Source organism: Mytilus californianus, unplaced genomic scaffold (assembly GCF_021869535.1).
Source record: "Mytilus californianus isolate M0D057914Y unplaced genomic scaffold, xbMytCali1.0.p SCAF_8, whole genome shotgun sequence".
Lineage (NCBI taxonomy): Eukaryota > Metazoa > Mollusca > Bivalvia > Mytilida > Mytilidae > Mytilus > Mytilus californianus.
Genome location: NW_026262734.1, coordinates 9,832,877 through 9,859,316, shown reverse-complemented (window position 1 = coordinate 9,859,316; position 26,440 = coordinate 9,832,877). Strand labels below are relative to the sequence as shown.

General features: G+C 32.2%; 2 protein-coding genes across 5 annotated transcripts in view; both read left to right on the top strand.

Moving 5' to 3' along the window:
• Positions 1-26,440, top strand: part of LOC127710447 (uncharacterized) — a 113,250-nt gene that overhangs the window by 73,886 nt on the left and 12,924 nt on the right. The window contains exon 1 of one of the 4 annotated variants that reach the window (XM_052216298.1): positions 25,419-25,552. The exons of the other annotated variants lie outside the window; for them this stretch is intronic. The gene's annotated coding sequence lies outside the window, so the exon portion shown is untranslated. Of the gene's footprint in view, positions 1-25,418; positions 25,553-26,440 lie in introns of those variants that run through there. 4 annotated transcript variants of the gene reach the window in all.
• LOC127710450 (uncharacterized) lies at positions 870-13,277 on the top strand. The gene is made up of 4 exons (XM_052216305.1): positions 870-972; positions 2,540-2,730; positions 5,831-6,020; positions 12,575-13,277. Exons 1-4 carry the CDS (start codon positions 896-898, stop codon positions 13,053-13,055), a joined length of 939 nt encoding a protein of 312 aa, XP_052072265.1. The 5' UTR covers positions 870-895; the 3' UTR covers positions 13,056-13,277.

The following is a 26,440-nucleotide window of genomic DNA, read 5'->3' as shown; positions in this document are numbered from 1 at the left end:
TGACTTAAAGAGGCATAAAAACTTGTGTTTGACCCTTAGTTTCTTAATCATTTCTATATTTATGAACGGACTGTTTATGAAAAGTTATGTCATAACATTCTTGAGATTCCTTATAAAATTTCCTGATAGTTGTTTTCATTCAAATTTGACATGACGTCATATATTTCTGTTTGCAAATGCGTAATTTCTACCATACCAATCACCCAAACACTTTAATTCGCATTTAGAATAGTATAGTGTTTTGTTGAAGTTATAATTTGTCCTTGAAAATAGTATTTGGATATGTTGAGAAATTCGAAGTACCGAGATTATAAAAAAAAAATGGAGATTCTTACTCTTCAACTAAAAGTCAATGAATAAACCTTTTTTTCATTTTCTAAAATGACTCCTTTACATTTTGTTTTGTCAGAAAGTTGTATAGTATACAAACATATTGTATACAAGGGAAGAGCTTTTAGCTATAAGGAATCATATTCACCAAGTAAAAAAGCACTCTAGATCTAAAACAGAAAATAAAAAGTCAAACTTGAAGCAAGTTAATTGATTTGGTTCTTGTCAATTCCTCACAAAATCTGCAAACAGATATTGGGGAAAGAATTAAAAAGGTACAAACAATCCTTGAGAACATTCAATGGTAATATTGTACTGATATTAATGTTTTCTTTCAGCAAGTTTGTAATATGTTATATATGAGTTTTAAGGTCATGATGAATTTAAGTAGGACCAACGGAAGAAAATGTTACATTCTAATGTGCTTATTTTTTTTTTGTGTTTATGTTTTTTTTCCGTTTTTCCGTTAAAAATAATTTATGCTGGTATAATAAAAATACATAAGTTATTGATACATATAATTCTGCTTACAGCAGACAGTGATAATGTCGATCAGATAATTGTTATGCATGATCTGAGAGAAACGAAACGTTCTGGTAGAGTAGCTGACACAGAACTAACAGCTTTAACAATAGCTTGTTTGTAAGTAATAAGTTGATACTGTAAACAAACTAATTTTCGCGAATAGAAAAATATTGCGAAGATAAATATTTCGAAGATGTTAAGCATGGATCGTCTATTATATAAATACATAACAAATAAGATAATCGCAAAAAACTAAATGGTCACGAAGTCGGTTAGAAAGAGCTTACCGGGGAAAAAAAGGTATCCGCAAACATAAGTTGGTTACAGTATATATTTTGCTAATGTGCTTTGTCTATATGACTTTTTGTGTTTCTTTGTTACATATTTGTTTGTTTTATAGTGATTAAGATTATAATACAATGTTGACTGCTGTACCCCTATTTTTTACATTTTTACTTATTATGTCTGTTTGTTTTGTTCACATATCGTTGTCAATATAATGGAATTTTATGCGACTGTCATACAAGTGAGAGGTTTAGCTAGCTATAAAACCAGGTTTAAACCACCATTGTCTACATAAGAAAATGACTGTACCAAGTCAGGAATATGACAGTTGTTATCCATTCGTTTGATGTGTTTGAGCTCTTGATTTTGTCATTTGATTATGGACTTTCCGTTTTGAATTTTCTCGGCGTTCGGTATTTTTGGTATTTTACTTCTTTATATATAAACGACGACGACAATACAACTCAAGGGACAGTCAATAGTCACGAGTCGAATAATAAACAGATACCACCGTGGTCTTGAAAAACTACCGAAGGACACACAGCTGTCGAAAGAAACACCTCACATTACTTAACATTGATAAAAAAGAACCCTTCCAAAACCAGTATGAACTATTTTCCTCCGGAAGGGTAACACTTATGCTCCACTAGTGGAATCCGTCATATTTTGTTTAATTAAACATCGACTTAACATTTAAAATTATTATAGTAGATTTAAGTAAGTCTAGGTACACACATATAAATGTTGTCTGTTATTACTTTATGTTTTATGTTTCTATCCTTTTTAACTGAGTTTCTTCTGTGGTTCAATTTTTTTTGGCCAATAATTGGATTTATTCAAATTTGATTTGCTTGTGTTGGAATAAAAACAGTTAGGTTCCTATGAATTTCAAACTGCGTGTACATGTAGGTGCTGCTATAGTTTGATTTCACTCCTATGTATGCTTCACCAGTCGTATGGTTTCGAACCCGTATGTAGTGATAAGTGTTAACGCCAGGAAATGCAAAAACGATAATATGTCAAATGGTCAAAAAAGGGTAAAAAAAACAATAACGAAACCTGAATGTGAATTGTGAAAGCTAAAACAAAACTCAAAACGTTTGACAATATTTGTTCTCAAACGTATTAATTAAATGATTAATGAAAACGGAATAGTTTGGCTGTTTGAGTCGAATAATTCTTTAGCCTAACTTTGGATAAGTGTTTTATCGGTGAATTGAAATTGGATATATTAATATCAATTGCAAGTCCCTTAATGGTAAAAAAAACCTGTAAAAGATCGTTCATCAGGAAATGTATGATAAAAAGGGAATGATGAATTACCTGAATTATAAAAATGATTTGTTGAATCTGTAGCGATTGTAACTTTAATTTTGATGTGATTAAACTGAATTTGCAGGAAACAAGATGTCAAACTCGTTGAAAAATTAATACAGAAAGGTGCAGATGTTGATTTGGTTGCCAGTGTAGATCGCCTTAGAAATTACTATTACTGTGGACCTATATATTGTGCTGCAGCCAACTATAGCTATGACGTTGAAATTGTGAAACTTCTCATAGATGCATTGCGTGATAAAACGAAAGTTTTGGGTCTGTGTAGATAGAACGTTATAATAAAATCAGCTTTTTCAAAACTAGGATTAAATGTAAATGACTTTTTTTAAAAAGAGTGGTCGTATATATAATGTGTAATTCAAACTGCAAATCCACCTAACAGCCGATTTTTAATCATTTGTTACTTGTGCTTCATTAACTTTTTCCGAGACATGGCCATGCATTTTAATGTTTATACGACCGCAAAAAGTTTTTTGCGTCGTATAATGCTTTGATGTCGTCGTCGGCGTCGTCTGCGTCGTCTCGTCGGCGTCGTCGTCGTCGTCGTCGTCCGAAGACACATTTGGTTTCCGGATAATAACTTTAGTTTAAGTGAATGGATCTCTATGATTTTTTTACCCAGAAGGTTCAATACCACAAAAGGAAGGTTGGGATTGATTTTGGGGTGATGGTACGAACAGTTTAGGAATTAGAGACCAAAAAGGGGCCAAAAACAAGCATTTTTATAGTTTCCGGACAATAATTTGTGTGTAAGTGTATGGATCTCTCTGAAATTGTAACACAAGGTTCCATTTCACAAAAGGAAGGCTGGAATTGGGGTTAATTGCCCCAAACGTTCAGGAATTAGGGACCAAAAAGGGACCAAAAACAAGCATTTTTCTAGTTTCCAGACAATAACTTGTGTTTAAGTGTATGGATCTCTCTAAAATTGTACCACAAGGTTCCATACCATAAAGGGAAGGCTGGGATTGAGTCTGGGGGTAATTACTCTTAAAGGGGCTGGGGGTTTAAAAAAATGGTGGGATTTTTTTTTCCAATTTTTTTTGGGGTTCATTTTTTTTCTTATAAAATTTTGAATTTTCAAATTTTTTAAATCTTCAATTGCACAGTATTGCGCAATAGAAAGAAATCGTCAATTGCACAGTATTGCGCAATAGCACAGTATTGTACAATAGCACAGTATTGGGCAAAAGCAAGAAATCTTCAATTGCACAGTATTGCGCAATAGCACAGTATTGCACAATAGCACAGTATTGCGCAATAGCAAGAAGTCTTCAATTGCACATTATTGCGCAATAGCACAGTATTGTACAATAGCACAGTATTGGGCAAAAGCAAGAAATCTTCAATTGCACAGTATTGTGCAATAGCACAGTTTTGCACAATAGCAAGAAATCTTCAACTGCACAGTTTTGCGCAGTAGCAAGAAATCTTTAATTGCACTGTATTGCGCAATAGCAAAAAGTCTTCAATTGCACAGTATTGCGCAATAGCAAGAAATCTCCAATTGCACAGTATTGCACAATAGCAAGAAATCTTCAATTGCACAGTATTGCGCAATAGCAAGAAATCTTCAATTGAAAACAAATACAAATGTTTTAACCAATTTCGATGGGATTAATTAAGTCTTTAATTTTTGGGGGTTCTTACCTTGTATAATTTTTTTGGATACTTGGCCCCATTTTTAAATTGGTCTACATTGAGGTCAAAAGGGTCCAAAATCAAAAACTGAATTATTGCGGCTGTATGATTCGCTGAATCTTATTGTGCATTTAGATTTTTATTTTGGGCCCTGTTTTCAAATTAGTTCATATTAAGGTTTGAAGGGTCCAAAATTAAACTTTGTTTGATTTCAACTAAAATTAAATTATTGCTGTTTTTTATATTCTGAATCTAACCATGTTGTTCGATTTTGGATATCAGACCATTCTAGGTAAATTAAATGTCCCATTTCAAATTTGTAAGATCTTTTACCACATTTATTTTGTGTCAGAAACCTATATTATGTCAAAAATTTGATCACAATTCAAATTCAGACAGTATCAAGCTTGAATATTGTGTCGAAACTTGCCCCAACTGTTCAGGGTTGACCTCTGCGGTCGTATCAGGCTGCGCTCAGCGAAGCATTTTATTTTATAGTGTCAAAAGGCCAATTTTTTTTCTTAAATGGATCTATTTCAGAAGCTAAATTGATAAATATAACAAATATCTTCACAAGGGTACATCATAGGCACCAAAGTCAGCACATTTTAGATAAGGTGTTTCGTCCAATACGGGCACTGACGTAAAATGTAGACTAATATCAACAGTTATCAAGAAATAAAACCAATCGTTTTCTTTTAACTTCTTCATTTTATTTTTTAAATAGATAAAAAAAAAAAAAACACCCTGGTTATTTAGCAAGCATATACATATGTTGCATTTATTTTAAGTGTCCTCTGAACCTTCCGTGTAATTTTAAAGATTTACCTAAGATTGCGTTGAGTTAATTACCTTGTGGTTTTGAAATAAATATATTGTATCAGTGTTGAAATATCAACTCAAAAATAGGTAAAACAAAGAAAGTAGTGTTAGATATATAATAATATAATAATTCTGGCAAAAGGCAAATATAAACTGCGGAAATCGTAAGAATTCCAAAATGAGCTGGACCGGGTGTGTCGAAAAAGTAAGCGTTTTCTCCTATGCATGCATCACCCATCATGCAAAACAACATTAATAGCATAAGAAACTGAATATTCAGTGCAAATAATGATGAATACAATATAAAAATCCTATACCCAATTGCCCGTTGAAAAATAATTGCTAATATCAGCATACCGAATCGCAGTCATACAGAATAAGTAGAGACAAACATGCGTGAAAAACCGTCAAATTATAGCTAAAATGTTTCCTTGAATGAAGATACAGGTGTTATTTGATATTTTAATGTGTATTTACTGCATTCATCCTGGAAAAAAAAACAGGTTACAAAAGAAAAAAAAGAAGATTTATTATCAAACTCAATAAGTATATGGACTTGAAAAAGAAGGTGCCTTTTTTAAAGATTTCGCTTGCTTTTTGACCTTTTATGAAAAATTATAAATTCAACCATGGAATATCCAAACCAAGAAACAAAACTAAACTCATGTAAACAATGTTAATGGTATCTACCTTTATAACATATCTAACCGTCAACATTTCTTTGCATAATTATCTCTATATACAACCACAATAAAACGGGTATAGTTCTATATCAATTAATTTGATATATCTGTTCCAACTTTGTTAAAAGTAATTTTAACATGACATGATCGACATTTGTATGTCCACAAAAGTTATTCATCTAAAGTACATGTAGTATATTATATTTTAGGAGTGGACATTACCAGATTCCAAGGATTCCGACAGTGTGGCAGACATGGAATTATTGGCCCAATTCCACGGCATTTTCAATATTCTTCATGCTTTTTTGGTCCTGAAATGTTTTTAAAAGTACTTGAACAGTATTTAAATGCTGGCGTTAAACTTAACACTACATCCTGGGGACCATGTCTCTTTTTAGGGTAAGTTATGTTTCATTTTTACAATATACTTTGTTTAAATAGCTACGTACATCTTCCGAGTTTTCAATCTTACCAGACTTAAATGAAAGCATTTACGAATATTAAAGTATAAATTAAAAAATCCCATGTCTATCGTTGCAGAATAAAATTATAATTTGTAATTACAAGTAAAATCAAAGATTGGTTGCTAGACAAAAGACCCTTCAATGGCGTTCGAGTAAAAACATTTTTAGTGAGTTTAATTGTATACCTGGACTTTTTTGTAGTTCATATAATTCCTACGTTGACAAGTCAAAAATCCATTAAAAGTACATGGTTACTACGTATAGGTGTATACGACAATATCTATTTCCGGCTCCTAAATAAAAGTACTGCATGATATCATAACACAGATTTTGCTGTATTACATATTACATATAGTTGTGAATCATGTGAGTTTTTCCAAGTCAAGCTCTTAATCTTTCAGAGTCTCAAACAATGTGAATACATTTAACAGAAACTATTATAGATTTATAAGATTTGAGATCATCTCCGGTTTTTTTTTTTTTTTTTTTTTTTTTTTTTTACTTTCGTGTTGCTTAGACTAGTTTTCTATATTGTGTTTTATTTACTTTTGGTCTTCTTTTTTTTGCCAAGTCGTTGTCAGTTAATTTTTCGAGTTTAAATGTCCCTGTGGTATCGTTCGCCTCTTTTTACCCTCAGCACCATAATTCCTTAATTCATCTTCAAATGTATTGTTAAATGAACCTTTCTGTGGAAGAAGGAAAGGAAAAGCAAGTTCCAGTTTGTACAACTCACGTTCTACTGCATTTTACAAACACATTTCGCTTTGATGAATACAACCATTTGAACAGGATTAACAGGTAAGTTTACTTGTTTACGCGTTAACCTTTAGGTTGAAGAATAACTAATCCAGTCGTCTATGACTTCATTGTCTGCGACATATTATTGTGTACCTAAAACTAGATGCATAAATTATTACCAGTTTTGGGTTCATTTCCACGAATTTTTTAAATTGAAAAAAATAACCTGATATCAGTACATGACGTTCGTGATTATTTTTAAAGGAAAGTAGGAATGAATATACACCATCGGAACATAATTGCACATAAGTAACGTGGCATATATTTTGCTTATAATCTTAGTTTTTGCGTGTTTTCATATAGCATATAATTTATCTAGATCTGCACAACGTATATTGTAACATTGCATTGTTATCATTAAATCGATGAAAAATGTCATAATCAAACAACTGATCATTAATTTTTGTAATTAAACATATGAAAATAGTAGAATTAACTATTTTTGGAGTGTAAAACATTCTTAGGATGTTTTAGACAAATAACGTGCTTTTGGTGGTCCTTTTGATTCGGTTGACAATTTTGCCTTTTCCCCTCTTTACGCTACACTTCACTTAAACACAATCTTACCAAACAAAAGTGTTCCTATTAAATTAAATGGTCGTTTATCAAATCTGATTGCAAATTTATTTGTTGTAACTCATATAAAGCCTTTTTCTCAATTGAGAAAAGTAAATATGCTAGATATGCTTACTGAGGGTGTGATGAGATGATTAAAGCCCTAATTTTTTCTCCTTGACAACATTTGTGTACGTTTTGGCAATAATGTTGATCGTCAGGTTGTATGTATTCCTATGGATACCAACTGTGCCTCTTTAAGACTTGTTCCTGTACTGTTATGAATCACAGTTGATGGCAAAACTTAGTAAAGGCCCGTCTAAATTCCATTTGATTGAAAAATTCAACAACACTTACTGTTATCTTGATGATATTTTTTCGTAAAATAACGAAGAAATCTCTAAATATACTGCCGAAACTTACCTTAAATAAATCACATATTAACATCAATAAGTGTCTTTTCCTAGATTTGGCCATTAAAGTTTTACAACAGAAGCTATACACAAAAGTTACAACAAAAAGGATAATGTTTCTTTCCCTATTGTTATTTTTTCTTTTTTTTTAAGAAAAGGGGATGTTTCTCTGACACTATCTTACGGTGTTTATATATCTCAACTCGTTTGGGGGGGGTATTATGAGAATTACAAAATTTTAATTTTTGGGCATAAGTCTTGGTAAGGGATAACCATCAATCCTGTCATATATGAAAGCATTACATTAACAATATTTTTTAAAGTCTAAGATTAATTTAGATAGAATAAACAAAATTTGAAACGATTAGGACCATAATTTTAAGTCATTCTTTTAAATAAAATAAATGCAAATTGGGCACACAATTTAGCACTGACCTTCATTTCTATCAGAGATGTGTGAATTGACAATATATCAGTCTTAAAGTCTTGTAATTGCCTTGATTAGAAACGTTACATAATTCTTAAAAAGAGTCATTCATACATAAAATATAAGTTTTGGTGACCTGATTGCTGCATTGATTTTCACTTCAATCACAGATGTGCATACTGACAATATACAATACTCTGCTTTCACTATATCTGGATTTAAGTACTGTTATGTATGTGCAAGAAAAACAAATGAAACATTCTTTAGGATTTCAATGTAAAACTTGTCTGTGGGTATTAGCCATATTAAATTGTGTATCTACTTTAAAGTAACAACACTGTATTAGGATCTAAACCTAATATATATTTATTTAAAGTTTGGGTTTAATTCAACTAAAAGTTCTTACTTAATCAGAAAATATATTCACCCATTGTCATCATGTTTTTTTTTGTTGTTTTTTTTTTTACAAATCAATACATAATACCCAACGCAGTTCAGTCATCTGAACCATCTTAGTTTTATTTTCTTGTGCTATAAAATCAATTTCAACGTTTACAGTTACTGTATTACATGTATATAATTTCTTTCAAGTTAGTCCTGCCTTTTTAGCACATCATTCATATGTCAATTCTACGGAAAACCAGCTTACATAGCCTCCAACCAACACCAACTATTTATCTTTGAAGAAATTAAAACAATAGTTTAATTGTATTTTTTATAACATGACGATTGAATAAGTACACAGAACTTTAGGACTATATTGGATGATGACATTTATTATTTGCACTTCATATTGCCTGAAAAATAGAATTTTGGCTATTTCAAGCCTTATCAAGTGCATTTCTCTGAAAACATACCGGCGAAGTAGTTCAAATTTAAAATGAATCAGTCAGTGTTCCTTAGTATCATTTCCAAATTTTTCAAATGATTTGGTCAAGGCTTAATCCAGTTAGTAAAAGGCAAAACAAGTTTGTGGATAATGCACTACATTCGAAAGTAAAACTATTGATGCATGTATGTTTATTTTATGTTTAGCCCTTTGAGTTGATTTGGAAGCAATTTGTCATCGAAAATGTTCTTATTTCCCTAATATATGTAAGAACTAAGGTTTTACATTTCCTGAATTAATAGCTTGTATATTTTCATTCCTTTCTACTCATTAAAGTAAAATCAGTAGTTGCTTATCAGTATATATATCAGTGGCCTCGCGCTGTACCATATACATGTCATCATTCATTGGGAGAATTTTCGGAAAGTGGATAAAACATTTGTAAGTCCTCAACATTGCAATAGAATAATAACAAGATAATTACATTAGCAGAATTTCAAGAAATGGTAGGGTTTTCCAAGTCAGTCTATGACTAGACTTAGTTTTCGTCATTGTTGTTTTTATATTTGTTTCGAGGAGTCGAGTTTTGGAAGATTTCTGTATTGTTCAATGGTTTTTCGAAATACCCGTTTTCATTCTTATGTATTGTTTCAATCAATCAAGGGAAATTCCATCTATAATCCGTAAACAATTTTTCAAAACATTTTTTTTTATAAGATTGACTTGTGACCCCAAATAAAAAAGGCGTCTTCCCCTTTCCCTTTATCATCCATCAGTATAATTTTGATTGAAGATAGGCAACCATAATGAAACAATTTTTCGAATTTCATATTTATTTTAAGTAACGATGAACTTTACCCTTACCCTTTGCACCCCTTAATCAATAGACTTTCTCATCTCTTTAATATGGATTAGTTCCATTCCAATAAAGAAAGGGATACTTAAGTTACTCTTCATATATCGGGTCCGACACAAGGACAGGCAGACGGAAAAACATTTACTATGTATATAAATTAATAGACCTAGGTGTCGCTCACCTAGGTCTATGTGCATAACCAACAATGTACTCTCTCTCACATTGTAGACAAATATAGAGTTCATGACAATAATGTTTTTTTTGTTGATCTTGTATTACTGATCATTTAGTCTGTTTAATTTCTGTTTGTCTTCTTTAGATTTTGCTGAAAACACAAAATAGGGTAAAAAGTCCTCATTTAAGGGCAATCACTCCTATGAAGAGTGACAGTCTACTAACTATATCAGCAAAATTTGACTTGTTTGTGGATCTTGCATGGTTGGTCGTTTTGGTTATTTAAAGTTACTATTCATCTATTATAATTTTTATCATATCACGGAAAATGCAAAAAAAAATATGTAAAAATCGTCATTCAGGGGCAATAACACCATAAGGAGTAGTCGGCAAATTTCCTCCATATGGTTTTTATGAATATCTGGCCTTGCTGATCATTTTTGCTTATTTAAGTTTCTATCGATCTATTATAATTTTTCAAGATATAATGCAAAAACGCAGAAAGTTGGTAAAAATCGGTCAAAAGGTCAAAATCTGTAATTAGGGGTCGACTGACGATTTCAATCATCATATTTATTCATAGATCTTGTCTTGCTGATACTTTTTTGCAACTTAAAATTTCACTCCATTTCTTATAGTTTTCAAGATAAAAGGCAAAAGTGAAAAAATAATGGTAAAATTTGTCTTTTAGGGTTAATAACTCCTATAACAAGTCGCCTTACAGTTTTTACGTCATGAACAATTGGTAAAGCACAACATTCTGAACAATTTTGCCCTGTCAGAATTTCTCTATTTATAACAGTTTTCAAAATGAAACACAAAACTTGTTTTTTTTAACAACAAATATATTCTTTATTCTTTAGATTGCCTGTTACAATTATTATACTTCACTGTCCAAGTGCCAGTGGAGTATTCCTGTGAAATACTTCTGAGTTACCAGGAACATACTCAGAATATAATAAACAATATTACATAAACTATGACAATATATATTAATTATTCTATTAAATCAAAACTTGCCTTTTACCCCTATGTTATATTTTTAGACATTTCGGCCATCTTGGTTACCGGAAGGGGTAATCGGAAACAAATTTTAATACTAGATACCCAAAAATAATTTCGGTCAAAATTGGTTAAATTAGGCCCAGCAGTTTTAGAGGAAAAGTTAACGATGACGACGGACGACGAACGCCAAGTGATGAGACAAGTTTACTTTGTCATTCGGTTAGGTGAGCTAATAAAAGGGTAAGTAATACGCACATCTAAAAACAAACATGAAGTACATCCAAAGCGTTTTGTGTTCATACAGTCTTACAAAGCAGATTTTGGGGTGGTATGATGTTAATACTACACAAACGTTTAAAAGAATGAAAATATAAATTCTTCTATAATTGAAGGCATTGTACTCCGCAGAGAGTCAAATAGAAATCTAGTATGTCACTGCCACATCTAAGCTTAATGCTCCTTTTAAACATTTGATTTGAATTGAAACTTATATTGGCTAACTAAACTTCACAAATAAAATGCAAATATCGTTTCATCTGAGCTTCTAGTAAGTGTTCTACTAATAATCTTTCCGTGTTGTTAACTAACTAAAATTGAAACAAAACTTTTAATTAACTTTCGTAATAAAGCATATGCAATTTATGAAATTAATTATTTTTGGAGTGTTAAGAAGCCCTATACGCAATCCTTCTGGATCAGCCACTGGTTTGTCAATACAATTTGGCGAAAAAATTCTCAATGCCATGGTTGAGTTGCGTTTTTCAATTTTATCAGTTTTATCAGTCAAAAAGACAATTAAATGTAGCTTTACAGTAGAATATTGACAGATAAATGATCATTTCCCAACATAATGGCTAAAAAACAATTGGAATACTTCAATTTGTCATATCTACAGTCTGAGCAAAAGGCAGTGTATCTATATATTAAAAAAAAATAAATATTTTCATCTCCCAGATTTTATTGTTTTCTAAAATTTTAATGTTGCTATCGAAACTGTGGAAGTTAACTCCAGGCACGCGAAAATTCAAAAGAAAAGATTTTGTTTGCACTTTCTAGTCATTTTAAGGAAAAATCTCAATGTTTACTGACAATGCCTCCTAACATTTCGACGTTCCATAGCGAGCATACACATTCAAATCATCACACTGATGCATCACATTCTATGAAACAATATAAGAATGAGGAGATAAAGTATGAATACCAATGAGATAGTTATCTACTAGACATCAAAGGTTGAAGACGTACATAGAGATCAGTGTACGACCTATATTTTTTGAATTTTTTCAATAAAAGTTCAGATGTCTATGTAGAACTAAATGAAGTGCATTCTACAACTGTTTTATTATTCGGGCAAATGAATTCATATCCTATAATGATTCACATATTCTTTAAAATACTTTTATAATTCTTACTTTATTTTTATATATTTTAGGAGGGGTAAAGTTAATACGAAAGTATCATATCCTTCTGGAATTTATGAACCGTGGTTTTTTTGTACTGCTGCAATAATGCTATTGCAACATGGTGTGGATCCAAACTTGTATAAGATTGATAATGTTTTACGTCAAAGATGTAAACTCTACGATCATATTATTTATCGTTTCGTTCGAAATATGTATAGCTGTATTGATAAACAGACATTTATAACAACATTTTTGGCTGCTGGGTATGATCTAACCGTATCTGATATGAACTGCTTTGGAGAAGATTTTCGTAAAAGTGACATTGACCTTAAAATAATGAACGATTTTGGAAGACCGCAAGGTTTAAAGCACCTTGCTCGAACAATAATTCGGGAACACATCAGATCCGTTAATATGGACACATCTGTATTTCCTGTAATAGACAAGTTAAAACTTCCTACGATTCTTAAAGATTTTTTAAAACTATATGACGTTAGTCCTGCGATGTGACATCAATGATTTGCTATAAAGACAGACCCCAGAATCATTGACACTATCCATGCACACCAAATCTGATTTGTACCATTTTGTATTATTATAATTTACCAAATTTGGCTATGAGTAAGAAATGATACTCAATTCATTTCATTATTCTTCATTACTCATCAAACCTGACATATTTTTAAAAATGTGTATGCAATGTAGATTGTTTTAGATAAATTTTGTACTTTTGATGGTTCTTTTACTTCGGTTGACAGTAATGACACGCTACATTACACTTCCACTCAATCTTATCAAACATCATTTAATCAAATGGTCTTGTGAAAAATCTTATTGCGGATTTAATTAAAGCCGTCTCCTGTTATGAAAAGGTAAATGTGCTAGATATATTTACTGGAACTATGATTAGATGATAAAAGCTTTAGATGTTCTCCTTGACAATATCAACTTACGTTTCCGCAATAAAGTTTATCGGCAGGTTTCAAGTATTACTATAGGCACCAATTGTGCCCCTTTAATAGCAAACTTGTTTCTGTCAGTATGAATCCAGTTTATGACCTAACTCAGTATAGAATTTTCTAATTATATGGAAGCTTTGGGAACTTACTTTACCTTTCTTTTGTGGCCTTCAATTGTTTCGATTCGAGCGGCACTGATGAGTCTTATCTCGATATTGGAACAAAGGATATAAAACAAAAAATTATCCTGCTAAAGAGACGATTTTTCGTTCCCTGTTATTTTCTATGTATAACTGGTAAATTAAGTATGGGATTTCGTTACCATAAATCTCTTCAAACTAAATTCTTTCATAAATACAGATATTGGAAGTTTGGCCGTACCTGTAGAAATATCATATCCTAAATGCGATTGTAATGGCTAAAGAGCACATTTAATTAAATACGACCAATGTAAACTTATTGATCCTTGAGCAGGAAGCAATATCGTCAATGTAGACTCCAGTCATACTGACGACAGTGTTCCTATCTGAACGTCAACTTATAGCTGCAATGCCTCCAGTCAGACACTACTATGACAAAATCAAGCATCGCCACTTCACAGATAGAGCAAGTAAATCAGTAGGATCCTGGGTCGTTCGGGCTTAAAGCTTAGTTTCGTCTGTTTTTCTCAAATGTCAGACATTCTGTTAACCAAGAAGAGGACCGAATACTAAATCTCGTCTGATTAACAAGAAAACAATTTTGAAACTTCATTTCCGTTTTCAACGTTTAAGATCCTATCGTTGCAACAGCAGCGTTGGACCAAAGATCGTCGCAATATCAACGGACGACAAGTAATTCTGCCAAAGACCAAGAAGCTGTGTTGAACCAAGTTTTTCGTGGGATTAATTGCAAATTCAACTAAGATATAGTGGAAGTACGAACAGTCGTGAATAGAGATCCGACGTTTTTCACACAACCAATCGTGGACATGATTCCTGTACATATTTGAGTATATATAGTGAAACTATGAATCATAATATAGTGTCTTCTTGTATATCTTTAATTCATATCCAATGTTTTTTATTGAAAAGTTATGTCAGATAGATGCTGTTCACCTCCATTAACTTGTCAATATATTTATGAAATCGTATTTATGATTACTGTATATTTTATAGAATTACATGTGGACATCACCATACAATATATTTATGTTACTGACTCTCATATCTGTCTTCGGTTAATCTACCTTGAAACTTCACCTCATACAAGAAAGGACTGTCGCAAAATTCGTTTTGGAACACAAATTGTGGCTTACCACAGCATGAGTATCATTTAAATAACATATCTAAAGCCTTCACCGTTTGGATTGATAAAAATGAGCACCTGATTGTTAAATATCTTACTGAACTCAATCACTGATTTAAACTTAATGATCGAGTCAGCATAGTAAATCAAATATTTAAATTTATATAGTTCAATTAGGATATATCATCTGAATCGAGCTATGAACAATGATCTCCTTTTTACATTCTTCCTAAAAATGTCGGTTTCGGCATTATTTACTTGCATATATTATAAAGTTTGTGTTTGCTATGTCCTAACTTAAGAAATTTCAAAACAACAGTTTGAGTACTATATTATATTTTTTAAAAACACTTATATTCTGTTCAGTTGTTTTGAATTCAAATAATGCATTTCGTTCTTAACGTCATATATGATGTCTCAAATTTGATTAAACAAATAGATGTGTTTAATATACTAGTTTGGCTAAGTATACTATAAACATAACCTGTAAATAGACTTTCTTTTAAAAGAAAATCTTTTATTTTATCCAAATCTTCAAAAATGTACTTCACAGTGACCCTAATCATGACATCTCAAAGGGGAAGCCGTGATGAAAGAAAAGGTTAACTCACATGGAAAGAAGATAATATTAAACTATTATAAAAGACAAATTTTAATACACCAAACTATTCAACAACTGATACGACAAAGTTTAGTGAACTTATAGGAACACATGCACAATATCAAAAGAAAAATAAACACACATATTTTTTACGTGTTTCAGGATTCTGTGTTGGTTGTTTATTAAGGTCACGATCGGTAAATTTCTTCACAAAAACCCGAAAGTAAGGTAGTAGCCATTTTATCAATAAAAAATCAATGAATGAAATACTTTTTTGTCAATTATGTTGTAATAACACCACATCATAGTACTTCACATCCGGTTGCTTACAAAAAAGAGTCGGAAAACATATTCCCTTTAAATTTGACAGTTGTAGGAAATATACTCATCATAGATACCAGGATTGAAATTTTGTATATAAATCCTACATTTTATTGCAGTAAAAAAATCTGAGTCATAAACATATATCTTGGGCGTTTTAAAGCACCATTTATTTTTTTATTTGGTGTTTCAAAAGACAATTTTGGAAACTTGAGCTTAAATGGTTAACCAAGCTTGTACACCGGTAAAAAAAGGGGTGAACATTTGATTGGTTAACTCCCAGTGATGGTTATTTTCTTATATGCAATGAAATGTCATGTGAAATTTTGTCTATAGTACTGGACATGATAAAATTTTACTCATGCCAAGTATTTCTCTATTTGAAACAAAGATTAATTCTGCACACATTTTTGAAAAGAGCAAATTTAACAAAGACTAATAGGGAAAAATCAATGGTGTTATTACACCTTATGCGTTACACTTGCCACATAAAACATATGTACAAATATCAACTGATTGACGTTCCATCCTTACTTTTTGTTTATGATATATGACTAGAATGAAAAAAGTGAGATGAAGAAAAAAAATGGAAAATATATAAGATTCCAAGCTTATAAATTTGGTACGCAAAACGCGCGTTTCGTCTACATAAAGACTCATTATTTGCGCTCGAATCAAAACACTTGTAATTAGTTAAATCTTATATACGGACTTCGTTTGCTGGTGTTCCATACATTTCCTACCTTGGCATAAAGTCCAAAAACCATTGAAAGTACATGGTTATTACTTATACGTTTATAGGACATTTTCTATTTTCGGATCATTATTAAAATAACGCATTATATCATAACACAGATTTAAAGCACTACATATCAAAATATAGTTGAAATGAATAACATTTGAGCAAACATCGATTCTGAATAACCATCAATTAAAACTATCAATAAAGGTATTTGTGAGATATACGTCACCGAGACAGCAACCAAACTACAAAAATTACCAAATGACACAAAGATGATATGATTGGCATTGAGATAAATATCCACCAGAGACCAAATGACGAGGGTGTTAGTAGAGTTCATGGTACGACCATCTTACTTGATATTTCAATTTAAAAAGTCCATGTAGAACCATGAAGTACATAATTCAATTGTTTTATTGTGCAAGTAAATGTATTCGTATGCAATAAAAATGTGAACATTCTATAAAAGACTATTTCAACTTATACCTTACTTTATATATTTTATGATAAGTAATGCTTATAAGACAAATTTCCCACAGCACTTTACTGAAATATCAGGACCGTGGTTAATTTGTACTGCAGCAATTATGTTACTGCAACATGGAGTAGATCCCAACTTGTACTAGTTTAGAGATGTTTCACGTCAACAAAGAGAACACTGCATGTATATGTTCTATGGACAGAATAAATACTGTATTGATTATAAGACATTTGTGTCAACATTTGTGACTGCTTGGTATGACCTGACCGTATCAGATATGTATGACTGTGAACACGATTACTGTCAAAGTAAAACTAACTATCACAAAGTGAACGATTTTGGGAGACCGCCAAGTTTAAAGCACCTTGCTCGAGCACTAATTCGGAAACACATCAGATCCTTAAATATGGACACATCTGTATTTCCGATAATCGATAAGTTAACACTTCCTACGATTCTTAAAGATTTTTTAAAACTATATGATGTTAATCCCGCCGATATGTCGTCGATTATTTGCTATGAACACATTACTGAGTAATAAATGTGTATAAAAGTCTTACTTTCTATTTACACCACTGGGTCGATGCCACTGCTGGTGGACGTTTCGTCCCCGAGGGTATCACCAGCCCAGTAGTCAGCACTTCGGTGTTGACATGAATATTAATTATATGGTCGTTTTTTTAAATTTACTGTTTGCAAATGTATGAATTATTCGAAAAACTAAGGATTTTCTTATCCCAGGCATAGATTACCTTAGCCGTATTTTGATCAACTTTTTGGAATTTTGGGTCCTCAATGCTCTTCAACTTTATACTTGTTTGGCTTTCTAACTATTTTGATCTGAGCGTCACTGATGAGTCTTATGTAGACGAAACGCGCGTCTGGCGTATCAAATTATAAGCCTTGAACCTTTGATAACTATTTACACCACTGGGTCGATGCCACTGCTGGTGGACGTTTTGTTCCCGAGGGTATCAACAGCCCAGTAGTCAGCACTTCGGTGTTGACGTGAATATCAATTATATGGTCATTTTTTAAAAAATTGCTGTTTGCAAAAGTATGAATTATTCGAAAAACTAAGGATTTTCTTATCCAAGGCATAGATTACCTTAGCCGTATTTGGCACAACTTTTTGAAATTTTGGGTCCTCAATGCTCTTCAACTTTATACTTGTTTGGCTTTCTAACTATTTTGATCTCAGCGTCACTGATGAGTCTTATGAAGACGAAACGCGCGTCTATCGTATCAAATTATAAGCCTGGTACCTTTGATGACTTTTTCCTTGAATTTCTTCCGAGCCTCAATTTCAATTATCGTTAGTTCAATCTGTCACACAAGAATTTATATGATCCCATGAACGGACTTAATTGCAACTTGCACAAAACACGACGAATATTCTATATGATTCACGGAAGCATGATAATTAAAAATTGAACGAAAATCACCTTTTTGGTTTTTTGTAACCAAATTGTGTACAGCTTCTCTTACGTGTAAACCTCATTTATCTTACATTGTAAAATGCATCATGATTCATCATTGTATCATTTCAATATCCAATTTGCACCAAACAATAAACTGTGCATGTTTCAAAATGTTTACAGTAAAATGAATACTAGTTCGTATTATATTTTTTTAATGTTACAAAATGAATATTTTATAAGAGAGAAGCAAAAGATACCACAGGGACATACAAACTCATAAGTCGAAAATAAATTGACAACGCCATCGCGAAAAAAAGACAAAAAGACAAAAAATAGTACACAAAACACAACATAGAAAACTAATTATATATATAAAGACTGAGCAACACGAACCCCAACATAAACTGGGGCGATCTCAGGTGCTCGAAAGGGTAAGCAGATCCTGCTCTACATTTGGCACCCGTTGTGTTATTCATTTTAGTACGAACCCGGTAATAAGTCTAATTCGGTAGGTCACATTCGAGAAAAGGGGATTAAAATGTAGTTATGACATTTGGAACATATCCAATTTCATCTGTGAAACGGATATTCCATACCGGTTAACAACTCGTGATGGCGTCTGTAAAACTTAAGAATGGATGATTTCAACTTTACCACTTAAAACTCTTGTATAATAGCTCCCTTGTGAGCAGCAACCTTCTATCAATCAAATCATGATATGAAATACAAGCCCTGGAATATCAACTGGGAGATATTTACTCCGTATGCAGGCGCTACTGGAATGTTGCTAGATAGAAATGAAAAATTCACAATTGGGAAGCTGAAATCATCTCTTTTGTTGTTAACATGGTTAAGTTTTGTTTTCAATTTCCAGATATAACTAATCTGTTGTATCCTTCATCTTAAGTTTGATTAGATAGACGCGTTCAACATAGTCACCAAATTTTGAATTACTTAATGAGAGAACATCATCTATATAGCAGAAAGTAAAGTTAAAGGATACTGCTAACTTCTTTTCTTTCTTCCTAAGTTCCTGATTGAAGTCAGCCTCATATGAATAATGGAACAAGTTTGCAGAAAGTGGGGCACAGTTTGTACCCATTGGAATGCCGATTATTCGTTGGAAAACACGTCCTTCAAACGTAACAAATATGTTTCCATCAAGAAATCCAGCCTCTCGATAATGTCAGTTTCAGGGATCTTTTATTTTTGAATCGGAGTGATGTTTTACAAAGTAGGATTTATGCCTTTCTAAGACAAGATACTTGAATCTACGTTGGTTATTCTTTCAATTTGTCTTTTAGCTTGGAATAGGGAATATTTGTGTAAAGTGTAGAAAAGAAGAAAGAGTCTAAGATTAAAATTAAAAATGGAAATGGGGAATATGTCAAAGAGACAACCAATGGGTCTTCAATGCAGCGAGAAAATCCCGCACCCGAAGGTGGCCTCAGCTGGCCCCTAAATGAAAATGTGTACTAGTTCAGTGAAAATGGACGTCATACTAAACTCCAAAACATATAAATGAACTAAAATTTGTATGTACTCTAAAAGGTGGTTGGATTTTTTTAGAATCCACATCTGATTCATGACACCTCTAGAATAGGTAGTTTCGCAATACCTTTGACGCCCGGCATTGATTGCTGATAAAATTGATGTTAATAATTTGGAAAGAGGTTTCGTGGAGCACTTGAAAGACCCATCAATATACTGTTGTTTGTAAGGACAATTATTTATTTAAGGTATCTAATACAGTGGATCCAGTTCTTCATCTTTGGTTGAAACTCCAAAGGAACATAGAACAGACCTTTGATTATTCAAAATTTGCTCTTTAGTAAGTGTCGTGGGGGTAAATGTTGAGTTTCCAAGTGAAATGTCAATATCTCATTCATTTATCAAGTAGTTTATGTGATGTGATTTACACACCAACACGACGTTGTTTTTGGCTTTATCTGCGACAACAACATATTTGTCATGGAGATAAGACAAGTGTTTTGCAACATTTATGTCTATAAAGATTAATGTAGCATGGGTGTTAATAGACCCATTCAGTTTCTTAATTCTGATTTGTATCAACGACCTCATAGCCTTAATCCATTCGGAAAAAATATCTACGTCTTCTTTTCTTGCGTTTACCCATTGCCTGGCATAATCTGCGCCTACGCCGAGGAGTAAAGTTGCAAAATGTTCATCATATTCACCGAGCTGCAGGAAGGACTAGATAGAATACCAGATGGTGTCGCACTTCCCAATTGTCGAATTCAGTAATCTTCTTTTTGTCTACCGAGAGGTGTTGCAAAATGAGGATTGTTAGTCCCGTTGTATATTTTTTCAATGATGCGAACTTCCATAGATAAAATTGAATGATCAGGCTGGTAAAAATGTTGGTAAACAATGTTGCTTTCACTGTGATTGATGTCTGATCTATGGTCACACATACGTTTATTATTTAGCCTTCCTTTCGTTTCCCCGACGTATGCCAATCCCAAAGGTAACACTTTAATCCGTAGACGACATTTGTTGATATACAATTCAGATCATCGTAACTTTTGGTAAAATAAGACTTTTTAGTTAAATTATTTGTGAATTGAGCATCTGTTATTAAAATGCTACAAGTTTTGCAGGTATTGACTTCACATTTCGAAACGAGACAGTGTTGTTCAGAGTTATCAAAATCCAAAATGTCATGTAGAAGAACTGAACATGGCTGCTTTATTGCTGACTATGCGGTATGGGTTTTGCTCATTGTTCCATTGAATCATTCATCATTGCCCCATTTTAATATCCCAATCTTATTTTCCATTCAATATTCAACACGATTACAGATTTGAATAAGCATTAAAACTGTTAAACTACTTATGCACACCAAATCTGAGTTCTATATTCTCAAAGATTTTTTAAAACTATATGACGCAAATCCTTCCGATATGACATCGATTGTTTATTTTGCACACAGACGATGATTACTGTATTATAAATGTGACGATTTGCGTTTGAGTGTATATTTCAACTAACGTATTTTAACAGATAACATTTAAAAGAATGCACGATTGTGGTTTCCGAATAACTTTAACACAGTGTGGTTACCGATGTCAAGCAGCTATTGATTTTGTTTCCTTCACCATAAGACGTTTACTTTTCTATTATTCCTACTTCAAAAGTTCACACAACTGTAATACAAGTGGGTGGTTTAGCTAACTATAAAACCGTATTTAAGCCACCATTTTCTTCGGAAAATGCCTGTACCACTTACAGAATATGGTAGTTGTTTTTCATTTGTTCCGTTGTTTGATATTATCAGTTTTTATGACTTGGAGTTCAGTATTTTTGTTATACCTTTTTCACACATGTAAAATGATACACGATCTGCGGCTCTTTTGACAACAAATCTTAGGAGTAAAAATACTCGTAAGTCGTACAATTTTCAGTATAACTTACATCAGTTTTACTCGTAAACTTTTTATGTGAAAATAGTCGCTGGAGACATATAGGCAGTTGTTTATTGTGGGTTCCCCTCCCCAATAAAATAGAGTGAGTAAAACGAAAAGAATAAATTCATATTTGTGTTTGTGTTCTTTGATTGAACTATATTAAATGATGATTGTTCACCAGTGCGTCGAATGAACGTATAATGAAATATGTTGTCAAAGATAAAGTTCAAGTCGCCTTTGAATTTAATTTGATGTTTCATTAAGAAGAAAGTATATTTACCCAGGAAAAACGGTCCCTGTTAATGCTTGTATAAACTCGATGGACATGAATATGAACTGATATATTAACTTGCCTATTTGTATATTATGGTTAGGTTCTTGATATACTTGATGAAATTAAAAACCAACCGTCGACAACTTATAAACTGACTTTAATAATCAATGTAAAATACTAGTGGTCGCATTCGTTACTCAATTCCTTTTTGGATACTTAAAGCTGTTGTCGATATATGACTTCATTCTGAAATGTGTGCAACAATCTTATTTAAATTCATATCTATCGTAACTAGCTTTCTGGTCGTTTATGAGCATAGCGAAATTACAGATTTATATGTTAAATAAATTGCCGGTGCAAAAAAAAACAAGTTGCCATGCATTTTGAGCTGGGTACAATGAAAAAACACCTAATTATGAATATGAATACTCATTATAGCTTGCTGTTTGGTGTGAGCCAAGGTTTCGTGTTGAAGGCCGTACTATGACCTATAATTGTTTACTTTTTACATATTGGACTAGGATTGAGAGTTGTCTCATTGGCACACATACCACATCTTCTTATTTCTATCAATTTATACTGTTTGCTTGTCCCTTTTGTATCTGTCCCGTCTCTTTTGCCAGATAACATTCTAGTCTCCATCGTTGGCGAATATTGAAATAACCACATATAAGGGGTTGTCCCAAGAATTCACAGGTGGAAAAATATGAATAGTATACAAGACATGTGACATCAAAGTACGATGGAAAAAGCGACAAACAATATTGGATCTGTTCGCATTGCATGTTGTAAGAAATCAATTTGTTCACTACATACAGCAACTCATAACTTTGAACACTTCAACAAAGACTGAAAGTATACCGTGTGGTCTAGCTATAATAATCAGAGAAATGAAGATGTTGGATACATCAAGTCACAAGAAAGTTGAGCTTGCCATTGAAAAATCATTAAAATAAAATACCAATGGTCACAATATCCTCACCAAATTTGAATACTAGTATGTAAATGTGAATTGAAAATCAAATTAAAACTATCAGGTTATGTACTTTACGTGGATTGTGAAATGAAAATTGTTTTCTGAAACAATTTTGAAATTTAGCCGGATTGAGGAGGGGGGGAGGTTGTAACCACACAAAACAGGATAGAGAATAAAAAGGCAACTCAGCTACTAGGGACCTGTCTTAGGCCTATTCTACTGACGCCAATTACTTTTTAATTCCTATACTTGTTCCGCAAATCAGTGATCAATACAACAAATGTTACCAATAAGGAGGTATTAAAGTCAGGTTTAGGAATTTGTGTCAGAGGTTCGAAGTTGTTTTTTTCCCCTACGATACAGGGTATAATATTTTGCCCAATAACACCCATTTTTCTTTTCATATAAGACTTCAACAGCTCATAAAAAGTCATTTACCAAAATTTAAGCAGATGATTTTTTTTCGATTTGAGACCCAATAAAACCAATGCAAATAGTTGTAAAAGTCCAAGTTAGCCTTTTTCCGCCATTTTTGAAAAAATTAAATATCTCGAAAAGGAGCTCCTTAACCTATCTGTATTTTTAGCTTATTTTGTTCCTTAACTAATGCTCTTCGGACTTTGAACATATACTTTATAGAAACACAAAAATAGCTCACGAATGCGAAGCACTGTAAATCCAAGTACATTTATTGTAACTTCATAAACAGTAAAAAATAAGAAAATATCGTGCAATGCTTAAAATAAATTTGATGTTCATGGAATTTCATGCACAAACGAAATAAAACAGCCACTTGATTCGTGTTTAAACTTCAAAATGTTATTTAATAGAAAACCTAAAGTACTAGAAACAAATAATATGAGTCAACAACTACAAAATAATTATACTATCAATGTTATCAATAAGTAAACCACTCAATAAATAATCATCCTTTCAATTTCTAAAACAGGAGATGCTGTTTTTCAAATTCTAAAAGTAAAATCATTTTTATTGTCAATAAACCTTTACAGTATTTTTGTGGCAATGCAAATTTAAACAACCAATAAACAATAAAATTAGAACAAAACCGAATACAAAAAAATAAGTGATAGATTTTCAATATTACAATATTCAATAGCCATGTACGATGAGACATCTGCCCTAAGTTCTAATGAATTAAAAACAAAAGACGCCTATAATTCTTACATGTCTAAAGGAAGCAGGGTTTAGTATGTAAGACAAATTTGCTCATCAGGGAAATGAATGCAATGTTCATAATCTAAATGTATATCTTTAAATATATTTTGGCTGAATTTATTTTCTTCTCATGACTTTACAGGTTTTGCACAGTCTTTGTTCTCATGGAATTTTAATGTAACTACCTTTTTTTTCATTTCAAGACCATGATCACTTATGCTAAGTTTTGTACCAAATTCCTGGTAGAAAATCATTAAACAATAGGTAAGAATTGGCTTCAAGTGAAGGTTTAAATTTTTATACAGAAAAAGATTGCTACTCTCGTCGATTTTATCTATTTTACATTTACATAAAGCTTTATAAAGTAGTTAACTTCATTTTTAATTTCTGATTTTAAATGTTTTATATCTGTTATATTCTCACAGTTGACCAATTTGTCTTTAAGGTTATTATCTGGTAAGAAGTTTTTATCATATGTATACAAAGAATATACATCTTGCAAATCAAGGGATTTCGAAAATTCGACAGTCTCTTTAACAAAATGAGTTTAAATGATCAATATTTAGTCTAGCAAGATATGCCAAAGACTGGATTGTAATAAATTGTCCTACCCAGTCTCAATCGCTCACCTATATTTGATGAGGTCTTCTTGGTTCGAAGAAGGTTTTAACAAAATGTTAGATGATTTTCTTTCGAATGGTGTTTTTTCAATTAAGCTGAGGAGGTAGTAAATCATTTCTTTGTGCAGCTCTGTGATTTGCCCGATGGTATAAAATAATATAAACCATAAAAGAAATTTTGGAGTTGTTAGTAAAAATGGGTTTGACTCATTCAAGACCATATCATGTTAACATAGAGTAAATAAATATTTATTTTGATAGTCATTATGTCAGCATCCCATTTTCATTATATATATGAATTCTTTCAAAATGGGGCCTAGTGAGTCTCCATCAATTCTACCACTTGGTAGAGGTACTTGTGTCTGAAAACAAGTATATATATATATACTTTCATATATAGGTTTAAGGTAATTTTTCAGAGACAAGTGCCTTTGCGACTTGGATATGGTGAGGAAGGATAGCTACAAAGAACTCTCCAAGATAGATTTGCAGGCCGTTTTTGTTTCTAAAAGCAGAATTATAATTCAAGTGTTCCCGCCGTTGTGACTGTTCAGACATACCTGTTTAATCTAAAAATAGACATGAAATACACATCTTGTGTTTATTATTACATGTGTTCAACATCATTTATCATCATTGTGTTTATCATGTGACGGATAGGTATGTCTTCATAAATTTTACAGCAAGCACTAGCAATTCTGCAAGATAACTCATTATTAAGGTAGGACATTGGAAAATTATAAAACAAAACAACGAACTCCAAAGTAAATTAAAAAAGGGGGAAAGTCAATACTAACTGACAAAACCGATTGAAGTTGTGAAAAACAACTCATATTCTTAACATAGTACAGTATTTTTGCACGAAGAAAATGGTGGGTTAAACATGGTTTAACAGCTAGCTATACCTTTATATTGTTTGTCAGTTGACTATATAAAAATAAGAAGATGTGGTATGATTGACAATAAGACAAATATCCACCAGAGTTCAAATGAAGTGGATTTAAGCAATTATAGGCCACTGTATGGCCTTCAACAATGAGAAAAACCCATACCGTGTACTCGGTTTTAAAAGGCACTGACATGAAAAACATGAAAAAATTCAATTGGGAAAAATAACGGTCTAATTTTCAACAAAAATAGTGTGATACAGTAGCGGATTCGGGTGTGTAGAGAGGGTACCTCTTTTATTAGAAAATATATCATTTGAGCATAAATAGTCAAAAAACATGTTGGCCTTGCTCTTCTTGAGCTCGTCAGTTTACATTCCATTTTCAGGAATTACGCTCCCCCTTTCATAAATCCTGCCCCTGTTGTTTAACGTCAGAATGATCGGAACCTAGCAGTTAACATTGTGTAAACAAGCGACTTTAGCACTGTTTTCACGTGAACTGTTGTTGTAAAAAGACTGGAGCAATACACTTTATTATTTTTAATTCTCATGTGCAAAGTGTATTACAGAAGATCATTCTTCACAAAGCATTTTGGCCGAATAGATGCCAAAGTGTGCCTTCTTTGCTTATACATGTTATACGAGAAGATTTAAAATTGATTAGTTAATTTCACAGCTTAGAATTTCGATGACGTACAATAGTTACATGCCAGTATTGTA